This window comes from Gymnoscopelus microlampas, assembly GCF_963454915.1.
Source record: "Gymnoscopelus microlampas genome assembly, chromosome: 2".
NCBI classification, from domain to species: Eukaryota; Metazoa; Chordata; class Actinopteri; order Myctophiformes; family Myctophidae; genus Gymnoscopelus; species Gymnoscopelus microlampas.
The window spans coordinates 14,041,843-14,067,763 of NC_139939.1; the positions used below are offsets into that span (position 1 = coordinate 14,041,843).

The 25,921-nt window shown below is 39.2% G+C and overlaps 1 protein-coding gene across 1 annotated transcript; it reads left to right on the plus strand.

Moving 5' to 3' along the window:
• Positions 1-728: 728 nt before the first annotated feature.
• LOC311058155 (GTPase IMAP family member 9-like) lies at positions 729-14,082 on the plus strand. The gene is made up of 3 exons (XM_084075496.1): positions 729-833; positions 10,356-10,391; positions 11,974-14,082. Exons 2-3 carry the CDS (start codon positions 10,358-10,360, stop codon positions 13,047-13,049), a joined length of 1,110 nt encoding a protein of 369 aa, XP_083931622.1. The 5' UTR covers positions 729-833; positions 10,356-10,357; the 3' UTR covers positions 13,050-14,082.
• Positions 14,083-25,921: the final 11,839 nt, after the last annotated feature.

The window sequence follows — 25,921 nt, forward strand, 5'->3', positions numbered from 1 at the left end:
TACTATCCTACCGCTTGTTGAAACACGTTTGGTAGGTTCCCCACAAACATTGAAAATAAAGCAAATGAAAGTGCATTTTATCTGTTCTTTATTTAGCACAGTGTTTTTATCTATGTTCAGAGAAGTCAAGCTATTGGTTCTTATCTTTTGGTGTTGATAGATTGTTTTTACAACCTGATGGTAAAAGCCTAGTTTTTGAAATGATTTCACACAATCACACAAGACTTTAAAAGCCCCTCATTTGTTTGCAATGTGTGTTGTTTTACATGGTCCTGTAATGGCAGTGTCTGTGTGGTTTCATATGTTGTGCAAGAGATCAAATACTGATAAATAAATAAATAAATAATAGGATTTCTGACCAGTGCTCTGGATGTCAAAGCGAAGAAATTAAATCAAGCGCGGGAGTAACTATGACTCTCATGAGGTAGCCAAATACTATATATAGTTACGTGAATGAATGGATTAACAAGATTCCCACTGTTCCTAGCTGCTATCTAGCTTTTTTGCTTTGCTTGAGCACTTCCCCCTCAAAATTTCTGTGGCCCCTTTGATGTTTTCTTCCTTGTCTCTGTGGTGCAAGTTGAACTTCCCATCTTCGGCTCACATCTGCTCACAGCCTTTACAAGAAATGGCCACACTTCTTGTAAACAACAGAGATAGATCTCTGGCTCCCCCTATCAAAGGCTTCCAGACTATAAAAGAAAGTAATCTATAAAAATGGCACGTACGAATCAGGTGGTCAGTGAGCTGGTTCTTGTTGATGAAGCTTCCTTCCTATCTTTATATTTCCTCCGTTTCTCCAGACCTACATTAGGATTTCAACATTGAAGCAGGTAAGACACTGACCTCTTGTATTTTAGTGACATGTAGACGGTAATGTGTGATTTAACCTCTTTAATTCGAATTTGTATCTGTATTTTACTTGAGTATTTGGTTGTTGTTGTTTGTTTTGGGAAAATTAGGACTTTAACTTACATTTTAAATACAAATATCCTACTTTTCACTACAGTACATTTCTAGCAAGGTACCCCGGGGGCCCAAAAAAAACCCCAAACATTATGAATTAAACTCTTATTGTAAGCTTTCACTTAAGCAACACGTCACAATGTGACAAGTTGTGAACTTGTACAGTAGATCGGCTATTTTTACCGCTTTTAATTTTTCCAACATTTCAATACAGTAATGCATTAATTAATATTAAAAACTACTTTGTAACTTTTACTTTTACATACTTACAGTATTTTTCAAAGCATGTACTTTTGAATTCTCCAGTATAATAACTCAAGTACGTATTTGACTGAGCAACTGCCACTTGTAGTTGAGTAACAGTTCCTATGCATCCCATGTCTATAATGCGTTATAAACATACTTATAGTGCATTATATTCTGCGTATAACCTAGTATGATTTAAGTTATAAGCACTCATAAATAGACACAATGCTTTATACAAATCATTCCATTTTATAAAGCATTTTAGAATGACTTATAAGATCAAGTATTATAAAACGTCATAGTTGCTTTTTTGGGGGCAGGATCATATTTTATTAGAATACATTATATAAATTATATATTATAGAAATGTAATATAATCATTTATAAATGTGTTATAATCACTGTTATAATGCATTATAATCACTTTTATAATCCATTATAGTGGGATTGATACTCACTATAAATTGTCATTGGGTGCTTAAAGTAAAGTAAAAAATATATATAATGAACCCTATTTAATAACAAAACGAAACACAGTAAATGTATTTTTTATTAATCACATGAACCCTATGGCCTCCGTTCGGCCAACCAGGTTTCGACTGCAAAACGTTAATAATTTAAGTAACAGCCACCCACCGAAAACGTGCATAGATTAAGTTAGGTTCAAGGTTCACGGTTCAAGGTTGTACTTTATTGTTACATCTTATGTACAGGTACATAAGAGCAAAACTTATTTTGGTTTGGCTTCCTTCAGACAATGCAGCAGCATATAATAACAACAATAGAATAATGATAGAAAAACTTTTAAAAGATTTAAGGAGAAAGAGAGTGCAAAAAGAGAATGAAAAAAGCATCATCAAATCAAATGTAGGTCGCGGAATACGTAACATATTTACTGCCATAATGTACATTCGTTACGTGTAGGCTACACAACAAAAGTAGGTCCCAGACAAATTGTATGTACAATATGTAGACTACTAATATTATTTTACAATTCAATTATTCCCAAAGACACATTGTGACAGCCTTCAGTTATGTCTCGCCATAAGTAACATAAATATTCTTGCCAATTACATCCGTCACATATTCACATGTAGCCTATGTGTTACTTGTGACCTAACTTAATCTATGCACATTTTCGTAGTGTGGTCATTACTTATCCATTGTACATTGCTAATGAGATCGTGAAACATTGTGATTGCCATCAGTAACGTAAATTAAGTCTGTGAAATAGTAATCAATGCAAAACAATAAATGTCTTGATGATTTGTTCTGTGCCGTTATAGTTGGTTAAAATGCTGAAGGCCAAGTTTCAATGCAGGATGGATACAGATGAATGAGACTTAACAAAACAAACTTGTGCTAAATATATAAAGCAACATTACTGTTGGGATCTGTTAATATTTTTTATATATTATTTATTTAACTTAATGTTATAACTATTACAGAGGCCATGGCTTGGCAGTCACTCTGGTGAAGAACATGTTTTCTTGACCAGTGGTGGAAAGTAACTAAGTACATTTACTTAAGTACTATACTTAAGTAACATTTTGAGGTATTTGTACTTTACTTGAGTATTTCCAATTTCCAGTACTTTTACTTCTACTCCACTACATCTGAGAGGCAAATATTGTACTTTTACTCCACTACAATTATTTGAAAACTTTAGTTACTAGTTACTTTTCAGATATCAATTATTACATTATAAAACATACATTAACCACTTCAGCCCTATTTTATACCTATAGGCTATTTGAAAATAGCAGATCTACAAGCTCACAACGCGTCGCATCGCGACGCGTTGTGAGCTTGTAGATCTGCTATTTTCAAATATTTAGTACTTTTACTTTTGGTACTTTAAGTACATTTTGATGCCAATACTTTTGTACTTTTACTCAAGTAAATTTTTAATTCTGGACTTTTACTTGTAACAGAGTATTTTTATATTGCAGTATTGGTACTTTTACTTAAGTAAAGAATGTGAGTACTTTTTCCACCACTGTTCTTGACAAGCTCTCTCTTTTTTGTAGATACGATCAGTGCTGTAACATCTCTAGTATGTCTTGTTCCTCATGCAGTCGGCTGACCAGATTCATCTGGTCAAACAGCATGAGCTTTAGCCGGTCCAACAGCAACACCTTATGACACAAAAAGGAGTTACTGTTATCTATATGAAACTTAATTTGGTGCATGCTATTTTTTTATGACTTTAGTGAGTGACATTTTTATTGTAATACCTCACAGTTAAAACACATTCATAGTATGTTACATTCAGGACAGCTCAATTTGTGAAACATAACCAAAGTGAAAGACAAATTATCCATCACAACAGGGCAAAAATACTTAAAATTCATGAGCCGGTACCATCATTGAGTTGTTCCACGGCCATAAGACTCTTGCTGGTAGTGGTGGAAAGTAATTAAGTACATGTACTGAGGTACTGTACTTAAGTATTTGTACTTTACTTGAGTATTTCCAATTTCCAATACTTTTACTTCTACTCCACTACATCTCAGAGGCAAATATTATACTTTTACTCCACTGCAATTATTTTAAAACTTTAGTTAGTAGTTACTTTATAGATTGTAATTATTATTACAAAACATCCATTAACCACTTCAGCTCGGAGATAGGAGAGATAGGAGATCGGCTATTTTCTAAAGATCCATTTGAAACTTGAAATTAGACATTCTGCATAATGAGTACTTTTGGTACTTTAAGTACATTTTGATACCAATATTTTTGTACTTTTACTCAAGTACATTTTGAATTCCAGACTTTTACTTGTAACAGAGTACTTCAACATTGCAGTATTGATATTTTTACTTAAGTAAAACATTGTACTTTTTCCACCACTGCTTGCTGGTAGGTTGTTGGCACTTCTTCACCAATAATGTCCAGTGAATTGAACTGATTGATGGGCAATGGCCAATTTCAACTGCGCCTTCAAAGCTTTCAAAGATTCAAAGAAAAACAAGTAAAAATATAGCTGCAAGCAGCGATAATACGGGGCCAGTGAATAGAGAGAGAGAGAGACATGGAAACGGAATAGATTGAAGAGAGAGAGAGTTTTGACAACAATACTTTTGAATAAGCATTTCATGTTATCTTTAACATGAAATACTCTCAAATTAGCATTTCACGTTATCTTTAACAATTGCACATGCATTATTTGATGCAGTTATGTTTTGTGCAATGCAATTGAAAAGTGGAATGACCCACCCACAGACAGACAGACAAAAAGCAAAGTGCAATAATAGCACAATAAGACATGGAAAGGGAATAGATTGAAATTGAGACAAAGCAAATGATTCCAACAGGCGAATATTCTTTTCAGCCCAACCCAGCTGAGGTGGTCATATATAGGACGCAGGGGGGAAATCCCAGGTGAAAAACCTCACCCATTGACATCTCAACCTATTGCCATTGACAGGAATCAAACTCTCGACCTTTGGATTCACAGGCTGAGACACTACCCATAGGGGTAACCGGTCAGGTGGGCACAAAAACCAACTGGGCACACCGGACAACTGGGCACACAGCCGTCTGGGCACACAGGTCAATTGGGCACACAGTCAGCTGGGCACACAAGACAGCTGGGCACACAGTCAACTGGGCACACTGTCAACTGGGCACACAAGACAACTGGGCACACAGTCAAGTGGGCACACAAGACAGCTGGGCACTCTGCTTTGATGTGCCCCCCCTTTCTATGAAATCCAGAGATTAGTGAACCCCTGCTGTGAATTGTCTGCTCCTGAGTTCCTGAGCAGACGCTCCTGAGTTCCCCCCCTCAGACAACCGCATAATCACCCCCCTAGGGTTAGGATGAGAGTTAGGTATAGGCCTAGGATGTGACAGTTTCCACTGATTCAACCTAGTGGTCCCTCCCCACTGCTTACACCTAATGGCCCTCCTCCACTGAGTTCACCCGCATAATCACCCTCCACCCAGGTTAGGGTTAGGGTTTAGGGTTAGGGTTAGAATGTAAGAGTCTCCACCGATTCAACCTACACACACACACACACACACACACACACACACACACACACACACACACACACACACACACACACACACACACACACACACACACACACATGGGAGAGGCAATACACAGCTCACAACAAATGGATGAGGATGCTGTCAGAACTGCAAGGACACACTGCAATACACTATCTCAGTAACAGACATTACACAATGTCTCCCACCGTCTGTCTCTCACGGTGGGGGGGCGGGGGGTACTTAAATATCAAAGGAACACAAAAATCCTTGGTAGTCATACGGTGTGCCCAGATGTCCATGTGCCCAGTCATCTTGTGTGCCCAGATGACCGTGTGCCCAGTCATCTTGTGTGCCCAGATGACCGTGTGCCCAGTCATCTTGTGTGCCCATATGTCCATGTGCCCATTCATCTCGTGTGCCCAGATGTCCGTATGCCCACTTATCCGGTGTGCCCAGTTGTCTAGAAACTTGGGTGCCCATATGTCCAGTGTGCCCACCTGACCGGTATTCCCTATAGGGCTATAGCTTTGTCCAGGCTGAGGTCATCTGTTGAAGATAAAAGTGAACCAGTGAAAGCAGCCGATCTACAAGCTCAGAAACATGTTGCTATCTGAAAAGTTTTGAGATTGTAGATCGGTTATTTTCACAATGAAGTTTGTCATACATTGCAAAAACATACTCTCTCCAAGAAGCATTTCATCATTACCTTTAACAGTTGCACATGTATTCAATGATACAGTCATGTTGTTTGCAATTCAACTTAAATTAAGTCTGCATCAAGTGAGGCTTGAACTGGCGACCCTGAGATTGTGAGGCCTTCATTTAAGGGAGACGCCATTGGCCCAACAGATAAGTAACTGTGAAAAAGGAGATCACACAGATGATACAGTTTCACTCAAATAGCTGAAAAATCCTGGGTTTAAGTGTTTTTCAAACTGCTCAAAATTGCGGACAATCTAAGGGCGGAGCTTACTGGTCAAAGCGATAGATGTGTTCCTCATGAGTCAAGGCACATGTGTAAGCAAGTTTCACGACTTTCGGCCAAACGAGGCATGACTTATGCCTGTTTAAAGTCTGCCTTTTCAAAAAATTGCTATAGCGCCCCCTTTTGGCCAATTGGAGTGAGATTGGTTTCAGTGATATTTGTAATGACCCTGTACATTTCTGCCAAGTTTCAAAGAAATGTGAGTCTGCATGTATGTTTTAGGCACAGATGAATAATTTTCATAAAACTGTAATAGTTAAAATCTATCTCCTCCTGGGATTTTTGAGCAATCTGCACAAAACATTTTACACATGAACTTTGGACCACTGCCTACAAAAATTTCCAACGGATTTTCCATAAGTGAAAAAATGCAGAAGTTAGGAGCCAATGACTGTTTTTCATATAATTCAAAATGGTGGGCGATCTAAAGGTCAGAGGTCAAAAGTCAGACCACGAAAGTTGTCGGGCATGAAGAGACGCATGTGTGTATCGAAGTTTCATGGTTGTAGGTCAAACAGGGCATGAGTTGTACCTGTTCAAAGTTGGCACTTTCAATTGAGTGCTATAGCGCCACCCTTTGACGAATGAGTGTGAGAATTATTTCTTGGTAGTTTTTCATGAGCATCTACCATATGGCCGAGTTTCGTAAAAAGCGTATGCACGGTTAAGCCAGAACTGGCAAAAACAAGTATTTTTCAAACTGCTCAAAATTGCGGAAAATCTAAGGGCGGCGCTTAATGGTCAAATCGATACGTGTGTTCCTCATGAGTCAAGGCACATGTGTAAGCAAGTTTCACGACTTTCGGCCAAACGAGGCATGACTTATGCCTGTTTAAAGTCTGCCTTTTCAAAAAATTGCTATAGCGCCCCCTTTTGGCCAATTGGAGTAAGATTGGTTTCAGTGATATTTGGAATGACCCTGTACATTTCTGCAAAGTTTCAAAGAAATGTGAGTCTGCATGTATGTTTTAGGCACAGATGAATCATTTTCATAAAACTGTAATAGTTAAAATCTATCTCCTCCTGGGATTTTTGAGCAATCTGCACGAAACGTTTCACACTTGAACTTTGGACCACTTTCTACAAAAATTTCCAACGGATTTTCCATAAGTGAAAAAATGCAGAAGTTAGGAGCCAATGACTGTTTTTCATATAATTCAAAATGGTGGGAGATCTAAAGGTCAGAGGTCAAAAGTCAGAGTGTGAAAGTTGTTCAGCATGAGGAGACGCATATGTGTATCCAAGTTTCATGGCTGTAGGTCAAACAGGGCATGAGTTGTACCTGGTCAAAGTTGGCATTTTCAATTGAGTGCTATAGCGCCACCTTTGGACGAAAGATTGTGAGAATTATTTTTTGATCATTTTTCATGACCATCTACCATATGGCCGAGTTTCGTAAAAAGCGACAGCGCGATTCAGCCAGAACTGCGAAAAGTGGCAGAAGAAGAAGAAGCAGAAGAAGTGACAGAATACTGCCAATAACAATACGTGTATAGAGCAGAGCTCTGTCCCCGTAATTAAATATAATGCATCCTGTGCAGTGATGCCTTCTCCTTTTGCAGACGTAGGTACAGCTTCTCTATTTGCTGCTGCAGTTCCTCTGGAGTTTCAGCTGAAGCATGTACCTTTTCTGTGGGAAAGAATGTTATTTTGTTTATCCTACATAATGTGCCAAGCACTGTTAATCACTATTACAACCTAGAATAAAGACACTTACCTTTCTGTGCCCACAACTTCACATTTGAAGTCCACTGGACCAGCCTTTCCACTGGGCAGTTGTCTTTCTTCATACTTTGTAGTACCTTTGACTCCCTCTCTGCTTGGTTCACAGTCTAACAAGATAAGATAAATCATTTACATTTACTGGATATCGATGCTATGGGGGGGGGGGGGGGGGGGGGTAATGTTTTGTTGTAGAACTACCTTCAAGTATCGTTTGTACAGTCACTTGTGCAGGGCCTCTGCTTTTCTTGAGTTCCAACTCATGGCCTGTATTGTTATCATGTCCGTTAGTACAGTAAAATCTAACCGGGGTGTAATAAAAAGGCACTATTGTCTTGAGTTGTGTTGAGAAAGTAAGCAATTTCAGCTCAGAGTGCCTTTTAACCTTTCTTGCTGTCTTGCCAATTTTCCGATACACAAGTGCAATGCTCGATCCAATCAGCAAAATACCTGTTATCATAAGGCCGAACAGGTAGACATCTTCAATATCTTCCACAGACAGAATTGCCAGGCAGACGACCCTCCACTTATCATAGTAAGAGTCCATCATATACCTAGCCGCAAATGTTCCGTCTGGGCTGTTCGGTTCCTCTGATCCCGATTTTCTTTTCGAAAAAAAATTGTCAATGAGAGACCAGCTAACAATTTCCATGTTTACTCCCGGATTTTTTTCGTGGTTACAGTGAAGAGAAGGGAGGTAGAGAGGTAGAGAGATAAGGGTAGGGAGAGAAGAAAGACACGACCGCCTTTGTTGAGAGCAAGCAGAGAAAAGGTGACCGGGCCTTCTCCGTGGCCACACTTTGAAATAATTTCCCATTCCACATTAATGGAAGATGAGATTTGAGATTTTCAAATCCACACTGAAGACCCACCTTTTTACTGTTGCTTTTAACACAGTTTGAGGTCATTGTCTGCTGTTTGTTCCTGCTTTGTTTCTTTTTACGGGGCCAGGCAGACGTACCCAGGCTCCAGCCAGGCTCTGTTTTGATATTGCATTGGATATTGGCAGTTTTTTTCTTCTGCCACTTTTCGCAGTTCTGGCTGAACCATGCATACGCTTTTTACGAAACTCGGCCATATGATAGATGGTCATGAAAAATTATCAAGAAATAGATCTCACAATCTTTTGTCAAAAGGTGGCGCTATAGCACCAACTTTGAACAGGTACAACTCATGCCCAGTGGTGGCTTATCCAACGGGCTTGAGGTGCTGAAGCACAGGGCACCAACCTTGTGGGGGGGCACCTAACGACATAGAAAAAAAAAGAAACGGCAAAAAAACACAGCGCTGCTCCACGCATCACCGCCGCCCGCACCCCCCCCCCCCCCATTTTGAAAATGCAAACTTTACAACAGACAAAAGTCATGCCTTGTTTGGCTGACAGCCGTGAAACTTGCTTACATGTGCTTTGACTCATGAGGAACACATCTATCACTTGGACCAGTAACCTCCGCCCTTAGATTGTCCGCAATTTTAAGCAGTTTGAAAAACACTTAAACCCAGGATTTCTGAGCAATTTGCGTGAAACTGTGTCATCTGTGTGAGCTTCTTTTTCATATGTTCCTGTCTGTTAGTCCAATGGCTTCTCTCTACAGTATCTGCCTTGCAACCACAAGGTCACCGGTGCAAACCTCATCGCAGGCAGGCTACTTTTCAATTGCATTGCACAAAACATGACTGCATCAATTAATGCATATGCAATTGTTAAAGATAACCTGAAATGCTTATTTGAGATGGTTTTTCAATGTATGACATACTTCATTGTGAAAATAGCCGATCTACAATCTCACAACTTTTCAGATAGCAACGCTTTGTGAGCTTGTAGATCGGCTGCTTTCACTGGTTTCGGTTCCAAGGAGACATACAATTTGAATTTCTCTATTGGTAAATGGTTTGTGAACTAGTGATCTTAGTGTTAGTGAAACAGGGTCTTGGTTCATGACAGAAGGCAAGAGTTTATGATCTTCAACAGACAACATCAGCCTGGACAAAGCTATAGCACTATAGTTAGTGTTGCAGCCTGTGAGTCCAAAGGTTGAGAGTTCGATTGCTGTTAATGGCAATAGGTTGAGATGTCCAATCAATCCACTCTCTCTCTCTCTCTCTCTCTCTCTCTCTCCCCCTCCCCCCACTGGCCCCATATTTCTCTCTCTCTCTCTCCCCCCACTGCCCCCATATTATCGCTGCTTGCAGCTATATTTATTTTTGTTTTTCTTACTACGTTATATGCCTTCATTTTGCTTTGTGAATAGACTACTGTCTTGTTTTGGAAAGCACTTTGGGTTAACTGCTGTTGTTTTTAAATGTGCTATATAAATACATTTGACTCTCTCTCTCTCTCTCTCTCTCTCTCTCTCTCTCTCTCTCTCTCTCTCTCTCTCTCTCTCTCTCTCTCTCTCTCTCTCTCTCTCTCTCTCTCTCTCTCTCTCAGACATGAGTGCAGATTCAAGCAGCAAGGCCGGTGAAGGTATTTAGGCTATATTTCACACACACACACACACACACACACACACACACACACACACACACACACACACACACACACACACACACACACACACACACACACACACACACACACACACACACACACACACACACACACACACACACACACACTTATACATGTACTTATACATTAAACAATAAAATATAAGAGAAAATGTGTACAGTGCAGGGTGCTTAAAGCTAAAATGACCGACTACGCTACCTTTTGAGAGGCCTGGTCCTCAGTTAAAACTTTAAAAAGGCAACACAGGTTCGTCGGACAACTTTGAGATTTAAAAGGCAAAAACTTAAAACTGAGGCAAAAGTGCAAATGTCAACAATTGACTTTTATTTAGATTACCCTAATACAGTCATCTAAAACAGCCAAAACACAATAAAATGCCTATCTAAAACAAACTAAAAAGTGCCCACTAACTAAAATAGAATAAAACAATAAAACGGAGAAACCAGCCAGTTGGAAGAGGAGAAGGGGAGAGAGGGGGGACAGCAGCATCGACGGCACCCCCTCACACGTCAGTAGTAGCTCAGGTGTCTCTGTGAAAGACGAGGAGGGACGCCAGTCACAGATTCAAGGTATTTGAATAGTTCTGTTTAGCTTAGCATAGATAGCTCTCTGGGGACCACAAGTATTGTTTGTCTGATCAAAGACTTACTGGCGCGCGGTTGTTGCACGTCAATACTCAGGTCGCGTCCTCCTTCTCTCTGTCCTCCACAGGCACGATGTGGTCCGTGTGTCATCTGGGGGTGGTCACCGTCTTATATCGCCTCGTTCTGGCTGTCCGTGTCTGGCTGGTTGGTCTGTTGTCTCCGTGCGTGCGTCCGTACCCTAGCTGGCTCTGCTCTCCTTCCCTGTGTCTCTACAAACATTTGAACTTGGTCCAGTCTCTCGGGGGAACCCTCCCCTCTGCCTACTCGGCTCTGGATTGGCTGAGACTAGAGCTCCACCTGATCCTACAGTATGTCGCACGGCTGCTGTCTATCAGTGTCTATTAAGGTGCCGTGGCAGAAACAAAAATGTACTTCAGGCAAAACAAATACAACCTCTAAATATAGAAAAACAAACCATGCACAAAAATAACAATGCAAAAAATATCAAACACATCAAAACACCACAGCAAATAACATCACGGCAAATAATAGTCACAGCAAAAGAAGCAAATAAAGAAAATAATGGTTTTCTGCCCATTAACACACACACACACACGCGCGCGCGTGTATAATAATAATATATATCTTTAATCCACTTGAACCCCAGCATCCCTATTCTATGGGGAACGTTAACCAAAAATAGACGATCTGTCTAGAGCTTGAAGATCGCCTATTTTTGGTGTAGAGTGATTTAGTGTAGAGTGAAGGTGTACAGCGTACTAAGTACCTACAGTTGCAACTCCGTTTTACAAAGTATAGAGGGTTTAAGTGGTTAAGCCAAGCATAAGGAAACTATAGAAACTATAGTGTAATCTAATTAATGTATTTGTCATAGTTATTAACCTTTCTTTATTTTCTTTTTTTCCTCAAACTATATCATTTTCATTCACCAGCTCTCATTATAAATGATGAAGAAGTTAGGATGGTGATGCTTGGGAAGACTGGAGCTGGAAAGAGCGCCACTGGAAACACCATCCTGGGTTCTAAAGCTTTTAAATCTAAGTTTGCAGGTACATCTCTGACAAAGAACTGTCAAAAGATCAGAGGTGTAGTGGCTGATAGAAATATCTCTGTTATTGACACACCAGGATTGTTTGACACCGAGCTCACCACAGAGGAAAACCTTGAAGAGATCAAACTGTGTATTAGTTTATCTGCTCCTGGTCCCCATGTGTTCCTGGTTGTGATCAAACTGGGAAGATTCACAGAAGAGGAGCAGAAAACTGTGGAAATAATCCAGGAAGTATTTGGCCCAACGTCAAATAAATACACCATGATTCTCTTCACTAATAGTGACCAGCTTGAAGAAGACTCAGTTGAAGACATTGTGCAAGATACTCCAAAACTACAAGAATTAATCAGAAAATGTGAAGGTGGCTATCATGTCTTCAACAACAAAACCAAGGATCCCTCTCAGGTCACTGAGCTGCTGGAGAAAATCAACAACATGGTGTTGAAGAATGGAGGAAGCCACTACACCACTGAGATGTTCCAAGAAGCAGAGAAAGCAATAGAGGAAGGGAAACAGATCATTCTTAAAGAGAATGAAGAGAAAATAAGTAAAGAGGAAGAAGAACTAAAGACAAAATATAAGGGAGAGGCTCTGGAAGAAGCAATAAATATGATGAAAGAACAGCATGAAAGTGAAGCAAGAGCGGAAGCTGAGATAGCGAACAAATTCTTGTCTTTTCGACTTATCACTGCTGTGGGACGTCTCTCGGGAAGATATGTGGGGGCTTTAATTGGATTTTACTTTGGCCCAATTACTGCAAAAGTAGTGGGTGCATTAGGTGGTGTAGTAGGGGGTGCAGTAGGGGCTGTATGTGGGATTGCACATGCTGCTGGAGTTAAGTTTGAAATGCTGGAAGGTTTTGATCCTCTGGAAGATGAAAAAGATATTAAGGATACTGAAGATAATGTAAAGAAATTCATTGCAGGAGAAATAAATGAAGACCAGGTTTTTGAATAGAACTGAACAGTGCTTGTACAATGTGTCTATTGCATTGAATTGATGTCTATCAAAAGGGGGATGTTTTATTAAATTAAAGACACATTACATTTCAACACTTGACAAATATCCCTGGTACATTTTGATCGGGAAAGAAATGTCATCCTTCCCCGTTGACTCCCTTTAAACCACAGTCTACGTTTTGCCCCACTGTTCCCAATTATACCCTGCAAATGTTACAGAAGATGAATTGTGATCTTGAGAACCTGTACAGAAATAATCATACCACAAATATTAAACACAATTTAACTAAGTTGTAAACAAATGGAACAACCTGTCCATTGATAAAGACATTGGGATCCAGAAGGCAAACTGATAGAAATATTTTGATTAATCATAATTTGTCTAATGTAAACCTGCTTTAAATGTCAAATTAATATAATAGCTGTTGGTATAAGACATATGTATGCAAAGGGTTTTAACATCACGTGAAATACATAAAACCATCTTTTCACCTTGGAAATTACACTAAGGCCAGACTGCCCCAAACCCCAGTGAACTTTAAACGAGAACTGCCTGCCAAGGTTCCCTCATTTGGCGTCGCTTGCCAGTTGTGTCTACCCCACCATGAGACACTGTAGTGTTGTGGATTCCTGACTTCTACTATCAAGTTTTGCCCCGAATCATGGCTATGATTCCCAAGACCAGCAGCTACCAGCCTGGGTCCTCTGACGTCATCAAACTGCCGAGAGCTATATGGCAAGATAGCTCTGAAGACATCCTGCGAGGTCAAATCCCCCCCCCCCTCATCCAACTCTGTGAAGATAACAGACTGTTCCTCCTTTTAATATCTGAATCTCTCTCCCATAATCCAGTTATGACATTTTTACTTAACCTGAAGGATCGCTTTTAGATCGCTATTTTTGTATCGCCTCTATATCTCATAGCTCTGTGCAAACTCAATATAACTGCAATGAATAATTGTAATTGTAACTGTAATTAATAACTGTAATTACTATAACTCATATTTAATAAGAATTACCCTATTTTGATCTGTCGTTGTCGTCTCATTTATTATTACTATACCTTTATAGTCGAACACCTTTTTACTTAATTACACTTTCACAGGGTCCGGGTTTCAGTGATAGCTTGGGCTAATTAGGGCATAATATTGCCATCATTATTCTAAGTTATCACAAACAATGGAATAATAAAGATAAATATGTACAAGATGAATTCAGTCAATTGAACTACATTTTTCTTATCCCTTACGCTCAACCCTACAGTCCCTCAAGACAAAACTTACAGTATGGACATCCAGACTGAGTCTAAAAATAACTGGATTACAGGCAATGAACTATATTTCTATTCAATGAGAACTCTTATCTGGTTGAACCTGTGTCAGACAGAAGAGCTGATCACTTGAAACATCTGAACCCAAAGAAATTGTTTATTTTTTTAATTTAGAGCTACCACCCCCCTAGCTGCAAGCAACTTGCTTCTGCATCTAAGTGCAAAAAAGCTCAATTGATAGCCCATTCATGAAGTCCTTTGATTGTATTAAATGGTGATAACTCACCTATATTACAATATAGCTCCTCCAGCTATTATATGTATTAATGAATTGACTATAATGGACCACAATGGAAATAAGTCTGCATTCAGTCTACTTGCCCTGATGAAGACCAATCGGAGCTAAATCATGTTGGTTTTTAATGTTGAACTATAGGCAAGTAATAAACACACACACACACACACACACACACACACACACACACACACACACACACACACACACACACACACACACACACACACACACACACACACACACACACACACACACACCCCACACACACACACACACACACACACACACACACACACACACATATATATATATATATATATATATATATATATATATATATATATATATATATATATATATATATAAGCGGAAGCGAAACGCGTTGTGCAAACAATAAAAAAGCAAAATCAGACCAGATGAGTGTGCGGTCCCTTTCACCTTTTTAGCTTAATAAATAGTTCTTGCGCTGACCTGCACCTCCACTCCAGTTAAACACTTGGGAAATATCCCTTAACAGTACATTATAAACAGATAAAGTATGTTAATATTTAACAGCAGCAACATTTTATAAACTTTGATAACTTCCACCCCTAAGGAAGAACAATTCACAACTTTATTGTAATGGCCAAAATGAGCTCATTAGTAGCTAATGATTGATCAGTGATGATTACAATATATATTTCTTTTTTTTTTAGAGTGTAAGAGAATGCATCGACAGGCTTTAAGTGAAGCGAAGGCCACAACATCCGATTCCTACTTAGAGAGACTAGCAGGTAAACATCCCAAAGATGGCCACCAAAAGACAGGGTTTAAGTTAATATTCAGGGATTTGCCTACATTTTGTCGGATGACAAGTCACACCTGTCACAGGTGTCACTCATCCCTGGAAAAAGGCTGCTAAGTGTGGCCTTTGTCAGCGGAGTTTATAAGTGTCCGTAGGCTGTAATACCAGGTGAGATCATAGATGGATGAGATGATAACTGTACTCTAGATCACTCTAGTTTTCTACAGGCCTGCTTAATGTCACATGAGTTATCATTTAAACAATATCACATGAAAGGGCTGAAAGGTATATCAGCAGGGTATAACACATGAAAGGTATATCAGCAGGGTATAACACATGAAAGGTACAGTATATCAGCAGGGCCATGCTGATCTAGTACAGCAACATAACTTCAGATGAATATCATCACATACAGTTGGATATCCAAATGTTTGACAAATGTTACGCCCTTTTGTCTAATGTGTTTAACATTATAATGAATGGACATTGGACACAATGGCTGAATTACAAATAAAGTGATTTATTTATGTTGAAGGATCCCACTACCTGCACCAGCAAACTTGCGGTGACGGCGTAACGGGAGTATCATGAGAGCCAGTCAATCGGCAGTGAGAACCAAATCCCCACGGACGGAAGCTGAAACCGGCAATCGTCAATTTGACAGTTGCTAATTCCCCACAGCTTCACTGCCCGCCATAATTGTTCATTTAAATAGTCATCAACCTCTACTACACCTTGCAGGAACACAGAAATACTAAGTAATACAGAAAAGCAATACCAAACAATATAAATAATAAAGATATGGCTGGTCATAATTTAGCCGACTGTGCACAAGTCCCTTCTGAGCTGCCTCAGTTGTGCCTGTCACAGATGAAACAAGAAAAGTGTTCTCCTCGGAGTACAGGTCTCCGCCAGGCCTGGTTTCCTAGCCAGGGCTCGCAAACTTTGGTCATAGCCTTATACAACTACATCTTGATCACATGATCCCAGAGATAATGTGTACCGATTTGTGTGAGTTTTGGACAAAATCTGTATCTCCTGGGCGTGGCTTATTTGAGGAGTTGCGTAATGATCCATGGCCTTCGGCCTGGCGGAGACAATAAATAAACAATGTCCTTATGATCACCTGGTAAGGAATATAAAGCCAACCAAAGCACATCTGAAATGTTTTATTGCACTAGCTAAAGAATGGCTGGCTTATGACATATTGACGGAGCCGATTCTCAGTTCTATGTAATGTGGGTTTATAAGTTCTATTCATATTGTTAATGTGTTCAACTAATTAATCATTCAATTGAATATATGAAGTATATTCTTCTCCCTATGTGTGCAGGAGCCAAAGACTGCATATTAGGTGGTTTGTTATTGTTACAAGGCAACTGTGAGTTATGTGTTTGGCATTCCACGGTTATCTCTTATGCAGCCCTTAGAGCTCGCTGCCCCAAGTACGCTTTTATCTATTACATTCAGTACTGATTACTGAAAGTAGTCTGATACTTTTAAGTACTGTAGTCACGCCTCCCTGCCTGTCTCTGTCTTTCCTTCTCTGTCTGCTATATAAATGTATGTAAAGTATTTGTACTTCAGAAATGATTCAGGTCAAGCTGTACATTTACTCCTTGCGGCAAGTAAAAAGTGAAGGAGATCTCCGCTGTGTCTGTGTCTATCTTATTCCAATGTGTGATCTGAGCCTAAGGTGTTTGTAAAATGATAAAGCAATCTATCACATATTTTCTGCCAATTTCTAATAACAATGAGACAGGCCCAAATCAAGTTGAAAGAGTAATATACTGTTATAATAAATAACTCATATACCAGTGACTCCTCACATAATTTGTGACATTACATTGAAATCAGTCAATGTAAAGTTAAAACATATTGTGGATTTGTGTCTTGCTGTTGTTTAGGTCGATGATGGTAACTGTGATTGGTAAATGCCAGATAAAGAAGTAACAGCTTTATCATTTATGTTGACCAGTGTTCATCATGTAGGCCTATATGTTGACCTGTGTTGACCATGTCTTATTAAAGCAATGTCACATGAGAGGGTGCGCTTTACCATGATTACGGTGGCATTGTAGGGGGCTTTTCTGCTTTTCTGCCTTTATTGATAATACACAGTGGAGATAGACAGGAAACGGGAAGAGACACGCAGCAAAGGTCGTCAGGATTGGCGTTAGAGCCTATATATGTGGTATACGCCTGACCGCTAGGCAACCGGGCAATTCAATAATTAAATTAGCTTATATATGGCAGGTCACACATAGTGCTGTCCATTTAAATACATACAATACAACAAGCAAATGCAATTAAGATTTGCATCCAACCAGGCAGACAATAATACGGAATATAGGTGTTAGGGTATAGAGAAGTGAATTCAGTCCAACTGCTGTGGAGGAACTCCATATTTTGGAATATCCGTGGCATAGCCTAGCCTACATGGTATTGGAAAGTGCTGGAATGGAAAAATAAAGGAGACTAGACCTACATGGAGTAACTAATTATGATGATATTGGAAATGGCATCTATTGCAAATATGTCCTAAAAATGGGGGAAGGGTTCTAATTCACGTAGTGCTGGTTGTGCAAAATGATTGTAAACCCCCCCCCAAAAAAACAAGATTTAGTAGGACAAAATAGGCTAGGCTAATGCATGTTTTAGGATGTACAGTACCACATTAAAAAGCCTCCCTGAAGTCCACTTGTAAATAATATAACAACTTTCATCTTTTATTTTATTAAGCTTAGCTTTATTTTTTAAAGCTAAGCTTGATATAAAGTTTGAAACTTTGCTGTTAGTGTGTGTCTTCATTGGAATAATTACCATAATAATTATCCTAATAGAATGATTCAGAAAGTTAAAGTCTTTCTGGAAACTTTATTATTAAAACGACTCGGGCGTCTTTTAACTTTTGAGTGCCCGGATCATTCTTATGATTGCATTCCGCTTCATCCGCGTCCCGCGAGTGAGTCAAGTATGAATATTCTGGCGAGCCAGACTGTTGCCTCCCACAATTTTCAAATGCTTCCGTCATACAGTCAAGGCTATGATAGAAGAAAGTAGGGTCAGTCCAAGGGCCAGTCAGGCACCATTGACACTCATGCGAGGAAAAACTGGATCCGAAAGTTCAGTGAAATACATTGGAGTCAACCAGCTTGTGAACCAACACTTCTGAACGATTGTCCTTTGTCAGTTAATCGGTTCAGGAATATAAAAGAAGACATCACAGGTTGTTTTTCATTCGTTTTTCAATGTGCACACTGTATAATTTTATTGAGGCATCTAAACAACGCCTATGTATCGGATGTGACGCCTCCTCCCTGCTTTCGTTTTGTCTTTACATTGGCGCAAATTTGTCCTAATATAAATCAAAATAATCGAAGCAATATCGCTTGCTGCCAGTGTTGCCAGATTTTGCGAGAGAAATAAGCAACCAGGTATATGAAAACAAGCCCAAAAGAAGCGACTATTTGAAAATAGCTGATCTACAAGCTCACAACGCACGTTGTAAACATAGACTTAAAAAGGTAGACGTTTGTGATCAGATTGACTGCTTAATGAACAGTAAAGGCAACAGGTTGAGTTAAACCTGGCTGTTAGCCTGGTCTGGACCAGGATAGCTTCACAGAATAAATCTCCATGGTAACTAATGTGGCATTGCTTTAATGAAACTGATGGATAAATGTACCCAGGATAACTGGTTAATTAATCTGCCGTGTTGTTGCATAATGAGCTTCAAACCAGGCTGAGATTGAGGTGTTGTTGTTTTTTAATCAAGTAGGCTATGACAGTGAATCATCAATATGATGTGCAGAGTGTGAACCATGTGGGAGTCACGGCTCCTCTTAAAAACACATCAGTTCTAGTCACTGGTCATTGTTTTTGACACTATTGTGCTATGTATGTCCATATTGTTTTATGTAGCTGTACATTATGTTAATTATTGTATATAACATCATCATTATGTTGTAGGTTTAATGGGGGTCATTTTGACTTTGTAGCCTACTGTAGGCAGCCTGGTATATTTTAGTTCATGAGTACATTACTCATCTTTGATTGCTGTGTTGTGTTTACATTAGACACAGACGTTTCTTATTTGTGCTGAAATGATTGTGTTCTCTTGTATTCGACCATGTCTTACAGGTGATGTTTGTTTTTTGTCATTGAGGTGCATGTGCTGACACACAGCAGAGCATGTATCAAGGATGTTTCATTACCAGCCGCTCTACTGAGGCATGCAAAAAAAGTAAGCTCCCCTGAAAGCCGGGTATTGATCTTACACACTGATCTTTGCTTTGACTGATCTCAAGCTTCCAGCAACCCCCACCCTTGTAATTACAACTCTTGAGAAACGAATTAATCCTGATATTTAGCTGAAAATATATTGAAAACAAAACGTTGATCGGTCCAGTAGTGGCCGAGAGTAGCTGTTCACAGATGGACAGACGGATGGATGGACAGACAGACAGATGGACTCACAGGAGCGCAAACATAATCCCTCGCCTTTGGCCATTCCAGCCTGGCGAGGATAATGAATTTACAAACAGTCAACGGTGACAAATTGACCGACGCCACCTATATCAGTGTTGAAAGTATTGGCAACACTAGTGTTTAAACATGTATTGCCTGGCAATTGAAAATACTACTTTTTCACAGACCATATGCTTTTTTCTATTTTTTTATGATTTGATGAACCACTTGCACCGTTGTAGTAGACAGTTCCTCACATTGGCTCCCTGGTCAATAATATTTTTAGTTTTAATTTTTATTTAGTTTTCCGCAAAGTATCCTACCTACAAAGAGTAGGTATGCTGACCACGATGCTGTCCATAGTGCTGAATGGCACATTACACATCATTGTAGAGGGGTGAGACTGTATTTGAAAGCTTAAGTTCTCTTAAGTGATGTACATGTATGCACACCTCTAGAGTTTAACTGAAAAGGTTTTAAATATATACAATTGACATGTAATTTATGTTACACACACCGTTTGTTGTGTTATTTAAAAGATGGTTTGGCCACCAATGAATGTTTGCATATGTGTTTTTCTATTAAATCTATTAATTCTAATTCTATTAAAAGACTTTTAAATGATGTTTGCCATGTCAGACTTTTGCACTGTAATAGCCTATGTCAGAAATGATTGTATCCTGGCCATTGATGTTGTCAGGTGACCTTGCCACACCTTAACTTTTGCTTAACTGGCTCCAATGAAAGCACATGTACAGGAATGTACATAGTATATGTGTGAATTTTAACATAGTTATTAATAAATAGAATGCTTTGTACATTCATGAGTCATAGTCTCAGTATGGTGATGATAATATAATATATAATTTCCAAATAACATGTGTATATACTGCAGTATACTCAATACTAAGTAATTCATTGCTGTATGACATGCCATTTGGATCAAAACGGTAGGGTTTTGGGTTCACCAACATAGAATGTGGGAAATTGTTTCATTTTACTCATATGATCCATAATTACATTGTTTCACATTGAACATAGTAACACAAATAGGGATGTTTTTTATGAGACCTTTACACTCACACTCCATTTTGTGCTTGGCAAGAAGGTTGGCAATAAAATAGTGATGGCAATTATGAAATTTGTAACATTTGTAATCTTTAGTGGTAGACAGCAACTAAATACATACATTTGGGAGTTTTTATTATTATTATTTACTTTAAATTTCAAATATAAATAAATCTTTTGAAATTAGCCTACTTTAAAAAATTCTGAACATTTCTGAAACTGTCTGAAAATGTCTGTTTTTAAGAAATTGCAGTTCGTAATTTGTACTTCTGAATACTTTTCAGAGTATTTACTTGGGAATACTTTGCCCATTAGTAATCTTGTAAAGTTAAATCAACACTTGACTCCACACCTCCCTGCAATGCTGTTGCATTTCCCAGACCATGGGGACACGCCTCACACTTATAGCAAAAGTCAAACGTTGACGTGCGAGTTAAAAAAATGTCCAAAGTAGCCTACATTAATCTTTGCTTAAAATCAACAGCTATTGTCAAATTCAGCTTAGTGTTGTGTTTGATAATGTGCTGTGAGAGAGAGCCCATGCAGGGTGGTGCAGACAGGCCACACACCCATCAATTGGAGAGAGAGAGAGAGAGAGAGAGAGAGAGAGAGAGAGAGAGAGAGAGAGAGAGAGAGAGAGAGAGAGAGAGAGAGAGAGAGAGAGAGAGAGAGAGAGAGAGAGAGAGAGAGATGTACAGGATTGTTGTTGGTTGAGCTACTTTATTTTTGAGTGGTCATTCACATGTGATCATAATCTGATTTGTGTTCTTGTTTCTATCATTATAGAACCACACAGGCTGCTACACTGACAACCTGTACATGTGCGTGAAGATTCTGGCCCCAGTAGGCTACCAACACTGCCATCTAGTGGTGATGGCATAGAGTTATAATATAGTGGTGAGGATATACAGTATAAACCAGTGGTGGAAAAAGTACAAAAATAATTTACTTAAGTAAAAGCATCAAAACTGCAATGTAGAAATACTCTGTTACAAATACAAGTCCGGGGTTCAAAATTTACTTGAGTAAAAGTACAAAAGTATTGGTATCAAAATGTACTTAAAGTACCAAAAGTAGAAAGTACTCATTATGCAGAATGTCCCATTTCACAGGTTTTCAAAAGATACAAATATTTTGAAAATAGCCGATCTACAAGCTCACGAGGGTCGTGATGCGAGTCATGCAACGCATTGTGAGCTTGTGGGGCTTGTGTGGGAGCTAATGTATGTTTTGTAATAATAATCCAAATCTACAAAGTAACTAGTAACTACAGTTTTCAAATAACTGTAGTGGAGTAAAGGTACAATATGCCTCTGAGATGTAGTGGAGTAGAAGTAAAAGTACAGAAAATTACTCCACTAAAGTAAAAAATACCTCAAAATTAAGTAATTGAGTAAATGTTACTTTCCACCACTGATATAAGCATTTGAAGGGAAATGTTGTTTGCCTCAGACTCAGGCCTCCTTTACAGTCTATAACTCAGACTCAACAGAGGGAAGGATTTTAGCCACTATAACAACAGTGAAGTAGTGGACAAGAGACTAGTGACACTAAACTTTAGCAGTGTAGTTTTTTAGATACCTCTATGGGGTAGAACAAAACAACATTGTGTTTTCATATCTTTAAGGTGTGAAATGAAATGTCACAAGTTTTACTTTTCTGCAAAAGTCATGAAATGTATCCATGCAATAGGATAGGCAGAAAAGTGCAAAAACAAAAAAAACGGCTAAAGGCTACTAAAGGTTCAGGCCGCTTTGTGCCCCTCACATCTAGAGATCAGGCAGCTTCGCGGCCCTCACAGCTACGTTGCACCAGTGATCCAACTGATATGGCCATATGGAGATAGCCTGGGACCAGACCAATCTGCCAGTGCAAAAAAAAAAATTGCCCTCCACAATTTGGGTCTGGCACCGCTCCGTTGTGAATCCATTTCCTGCTCCAGAAGTCTGGGGTGACCAATCAGGGCCCAGTATTCAAATATGGGAGACTGTAATTGGTAGTTGGTTTGTAGGTCTAACCAATTGCATCGAGAGTCATTGTTTTGATCCCGCCCCCTTGGAAAAAAAAAAACGTTTTAATTTTTTTTTTATTATATAAAAACATTGTGCTGTGCACACTATATGTGTGTCAGCTGTTCAAGATCCTAACTGCATGTGGAAAGAAACTGTTACTGAGACAGGTGGCATGTGATTTGATGTTCTGATGAGTTTTTCAAATGGTAGGAGAAAACAGAACTTCCCCAATTGCCTCACTTCGTGTACAGTAAATGACAGAGATAGATCTCTGGCTCCCCCCATCAAAGCAATTTCAGACCGCATTCTATAAAATTACAGAAACACTAGAGACGTGTCAGTGAGCTGGTCGTTGTTGATGAAGCTTCATAGCCTGTCTTTATACTTCCTCTGTCTCTCCAGACCTACATTAGCATTTCAACATTGAAGCAGGTAAGACACTGAGACCTCTTGTCTTTTAGTGACATGTACGGTAGGCTAATGTGTGACTTAACCACTTTAACTGATGTTAATGAGATAATGACAGCAATCAAGTGGTCAGCAGCTGACATTTGTAAAGTTATTTTACAAACAACATTTTTAATTTCTATCCTACAGACTGGGGACAAGTGTAGTCATTACTTTACTAATGTGTCAATTTTCACAATTGGTTTCTTATGGAAAGCATAATGAAATCACAAATCTATAGATACTCTGGATGCCTTGGGTGGTGTTTGTGGATAGATTTTGAAGCCACTTAAGCTTCGATTTGGTTAGCTTGTTCAGGTGTCTGATTGTTTTTGATTGTGGCAATGTGGCTGCAGATGTTTTCCGTGTGGCATCATCTGAAACAGAACAAACAGATCCTGTCGCTAACAATGAAAACACACCAACTTGCTTGTGTCAGTTTACACATTTTTAAAAAATCATTCCAGTGGCAAAACACTTGGCACGTAGCCAACTGGTACGGGAGTTGCAGTGCGTAACAACTTAACCACCAGCATCCGTATCGTGGGGAAAGCTTTCGCCGAAAATAGCCGATCGACGAGCTCACAACGTGTCGCGCTGCAACGCGTTCTGAGCTTATTGATCGGCTATTTTCAGCCAAAGCTTTCCCCACAATGACAGAAAACTGAAAAAACACTACCATAGAGCCCTGAGGGACTCGGCTCAACCATATGGGGTTTAAGTGGTTAACAATATTGAGCGATGTGTGTTGTCGTGAGGCATAGGAGGGCAGTAATGTAGGCAGGCTACTCCGGGAAACCACACAGAAACTTCAAAAGACAGTGTATGCTCATAAATAACTTTTGATGACTTTAATGGTTATAAATCAAAGTATTGTAATGTACTGTGTTACTTTATATTATAGACTATGGTAATAATAATTATAATAATAGAAACAGCCAGGACGGCATTTTTTTTTAACGCAAATTAAGATTGTAGTTGATTGGCATATACCGGCAAACGGAAATCTTGGTGCACATGTACATGTGTATGACACAACTTTAACAAAAAAATATAAGTGCAGTGTGTTGGACTTGGGGGCTCAGTATGGGAAAGACCTTCATGAAAATATTGATGGTCTTACCAAGCTCCTCAGCAGAGGCCAAGAGGAGTTTTTCAGGCTTGAGAAGATTGAAGACTTACCTTCACAGTTCTATGTCACAACAGAGGCTACATGCATATTTACTAGGAAAGATGAACAGACCAGAGTTTGTCGAACAAGTACAAGGAAAAATACCTTCGGATCATTCACTTAGAGTAGAAAGTATGTGTAAATAAATAAATACAAGCCCACATATTGCATTTATTATTGAAGAGAAAACTAAATTGACCTATATTTTCAGTATCTTCGTAAATGACGCTGCATGCTCTTAAAGAACTTTGTTCATATAGGCCTATACTATATTCACAGGATGTGTCATGTTTTTTGGTAATCACAGACAATATTAATTTTAGTTAATAAAAGGTGGTTATCTGCCTTTAAGTTTATTGTCTCCGCTAGGCCGGACTTCCTTGGTTTGTCTGTCCGTCCGTGTGTTTGTGTCTGTGAACACATAATCTCCGGCACAACTGGACCGATCTGTGTGAAACTTTGCACACAGACTTCCGGTAGGGCAAGGAAGAAACACATTTTAAAGAATCGGTCAAATGGTATAACAGGCCGTTTCACGTTTTGGCCTATAACTCTTGAACCGTTGGTCATGCAATCAAAATTATTATTGCCCATTTCTGCCTGGCAATATTTCCCCCCATTTGGCGTTTTCCTCAAAACACACTTTTTGCTACCATACAAATTGGTACACATGATCTCTGTGACTGAATATGTCAGATTTTTCATATTCCATTCCGATTGGCTACAAATCGGCCCTCCCTTAACCCTAGAACACTAACCATGGGTAAATTTCACCCAAACAATTGTAATTATGTGATTTTCATAAGGTTGCTGATGTCTGAGGTGGGCGGGTCCTTGGATACCTGCAGGATGCTCACTGACGTCATAGGTTTGTTTCCCTGCCCCCATCCCTGCTTTTTTCTACAGGGTGGTCTTCGGGTGAATTTCACCCATGGTTAGTGTTTTAAAAAATCCATATTCCCACAATGGTCAGCTGATGCAATTAGACTGTAACTTCACTGTACAAGGCTCACATGTCCTAGGAATGGGTGGACCAAAGGAAAAGTTCCCAGCTTCATTTTTTTTAAAGGAATATTTATTTTACAATGCTTTTTGATAGGGTTCCCCCATGATATATTTTTGATATAAGTTTCATGTTAAAATATCAAAGAGGAGTACCTCAATTTGCCATGTATTGTTGTATTTTAATATACTAGACCATACCCGGTCGGCGCAGCCGTGGGGGGATATACGCACATGATCTGGCAACCCGGGAGGCAGTTTGTCCCATAGCTGGGCAGCCGCAGCTATGGGACGACATTCTTTGACACCAAAACGCTAATAAGAAGCTGAGATTTGATGAAATTGAAA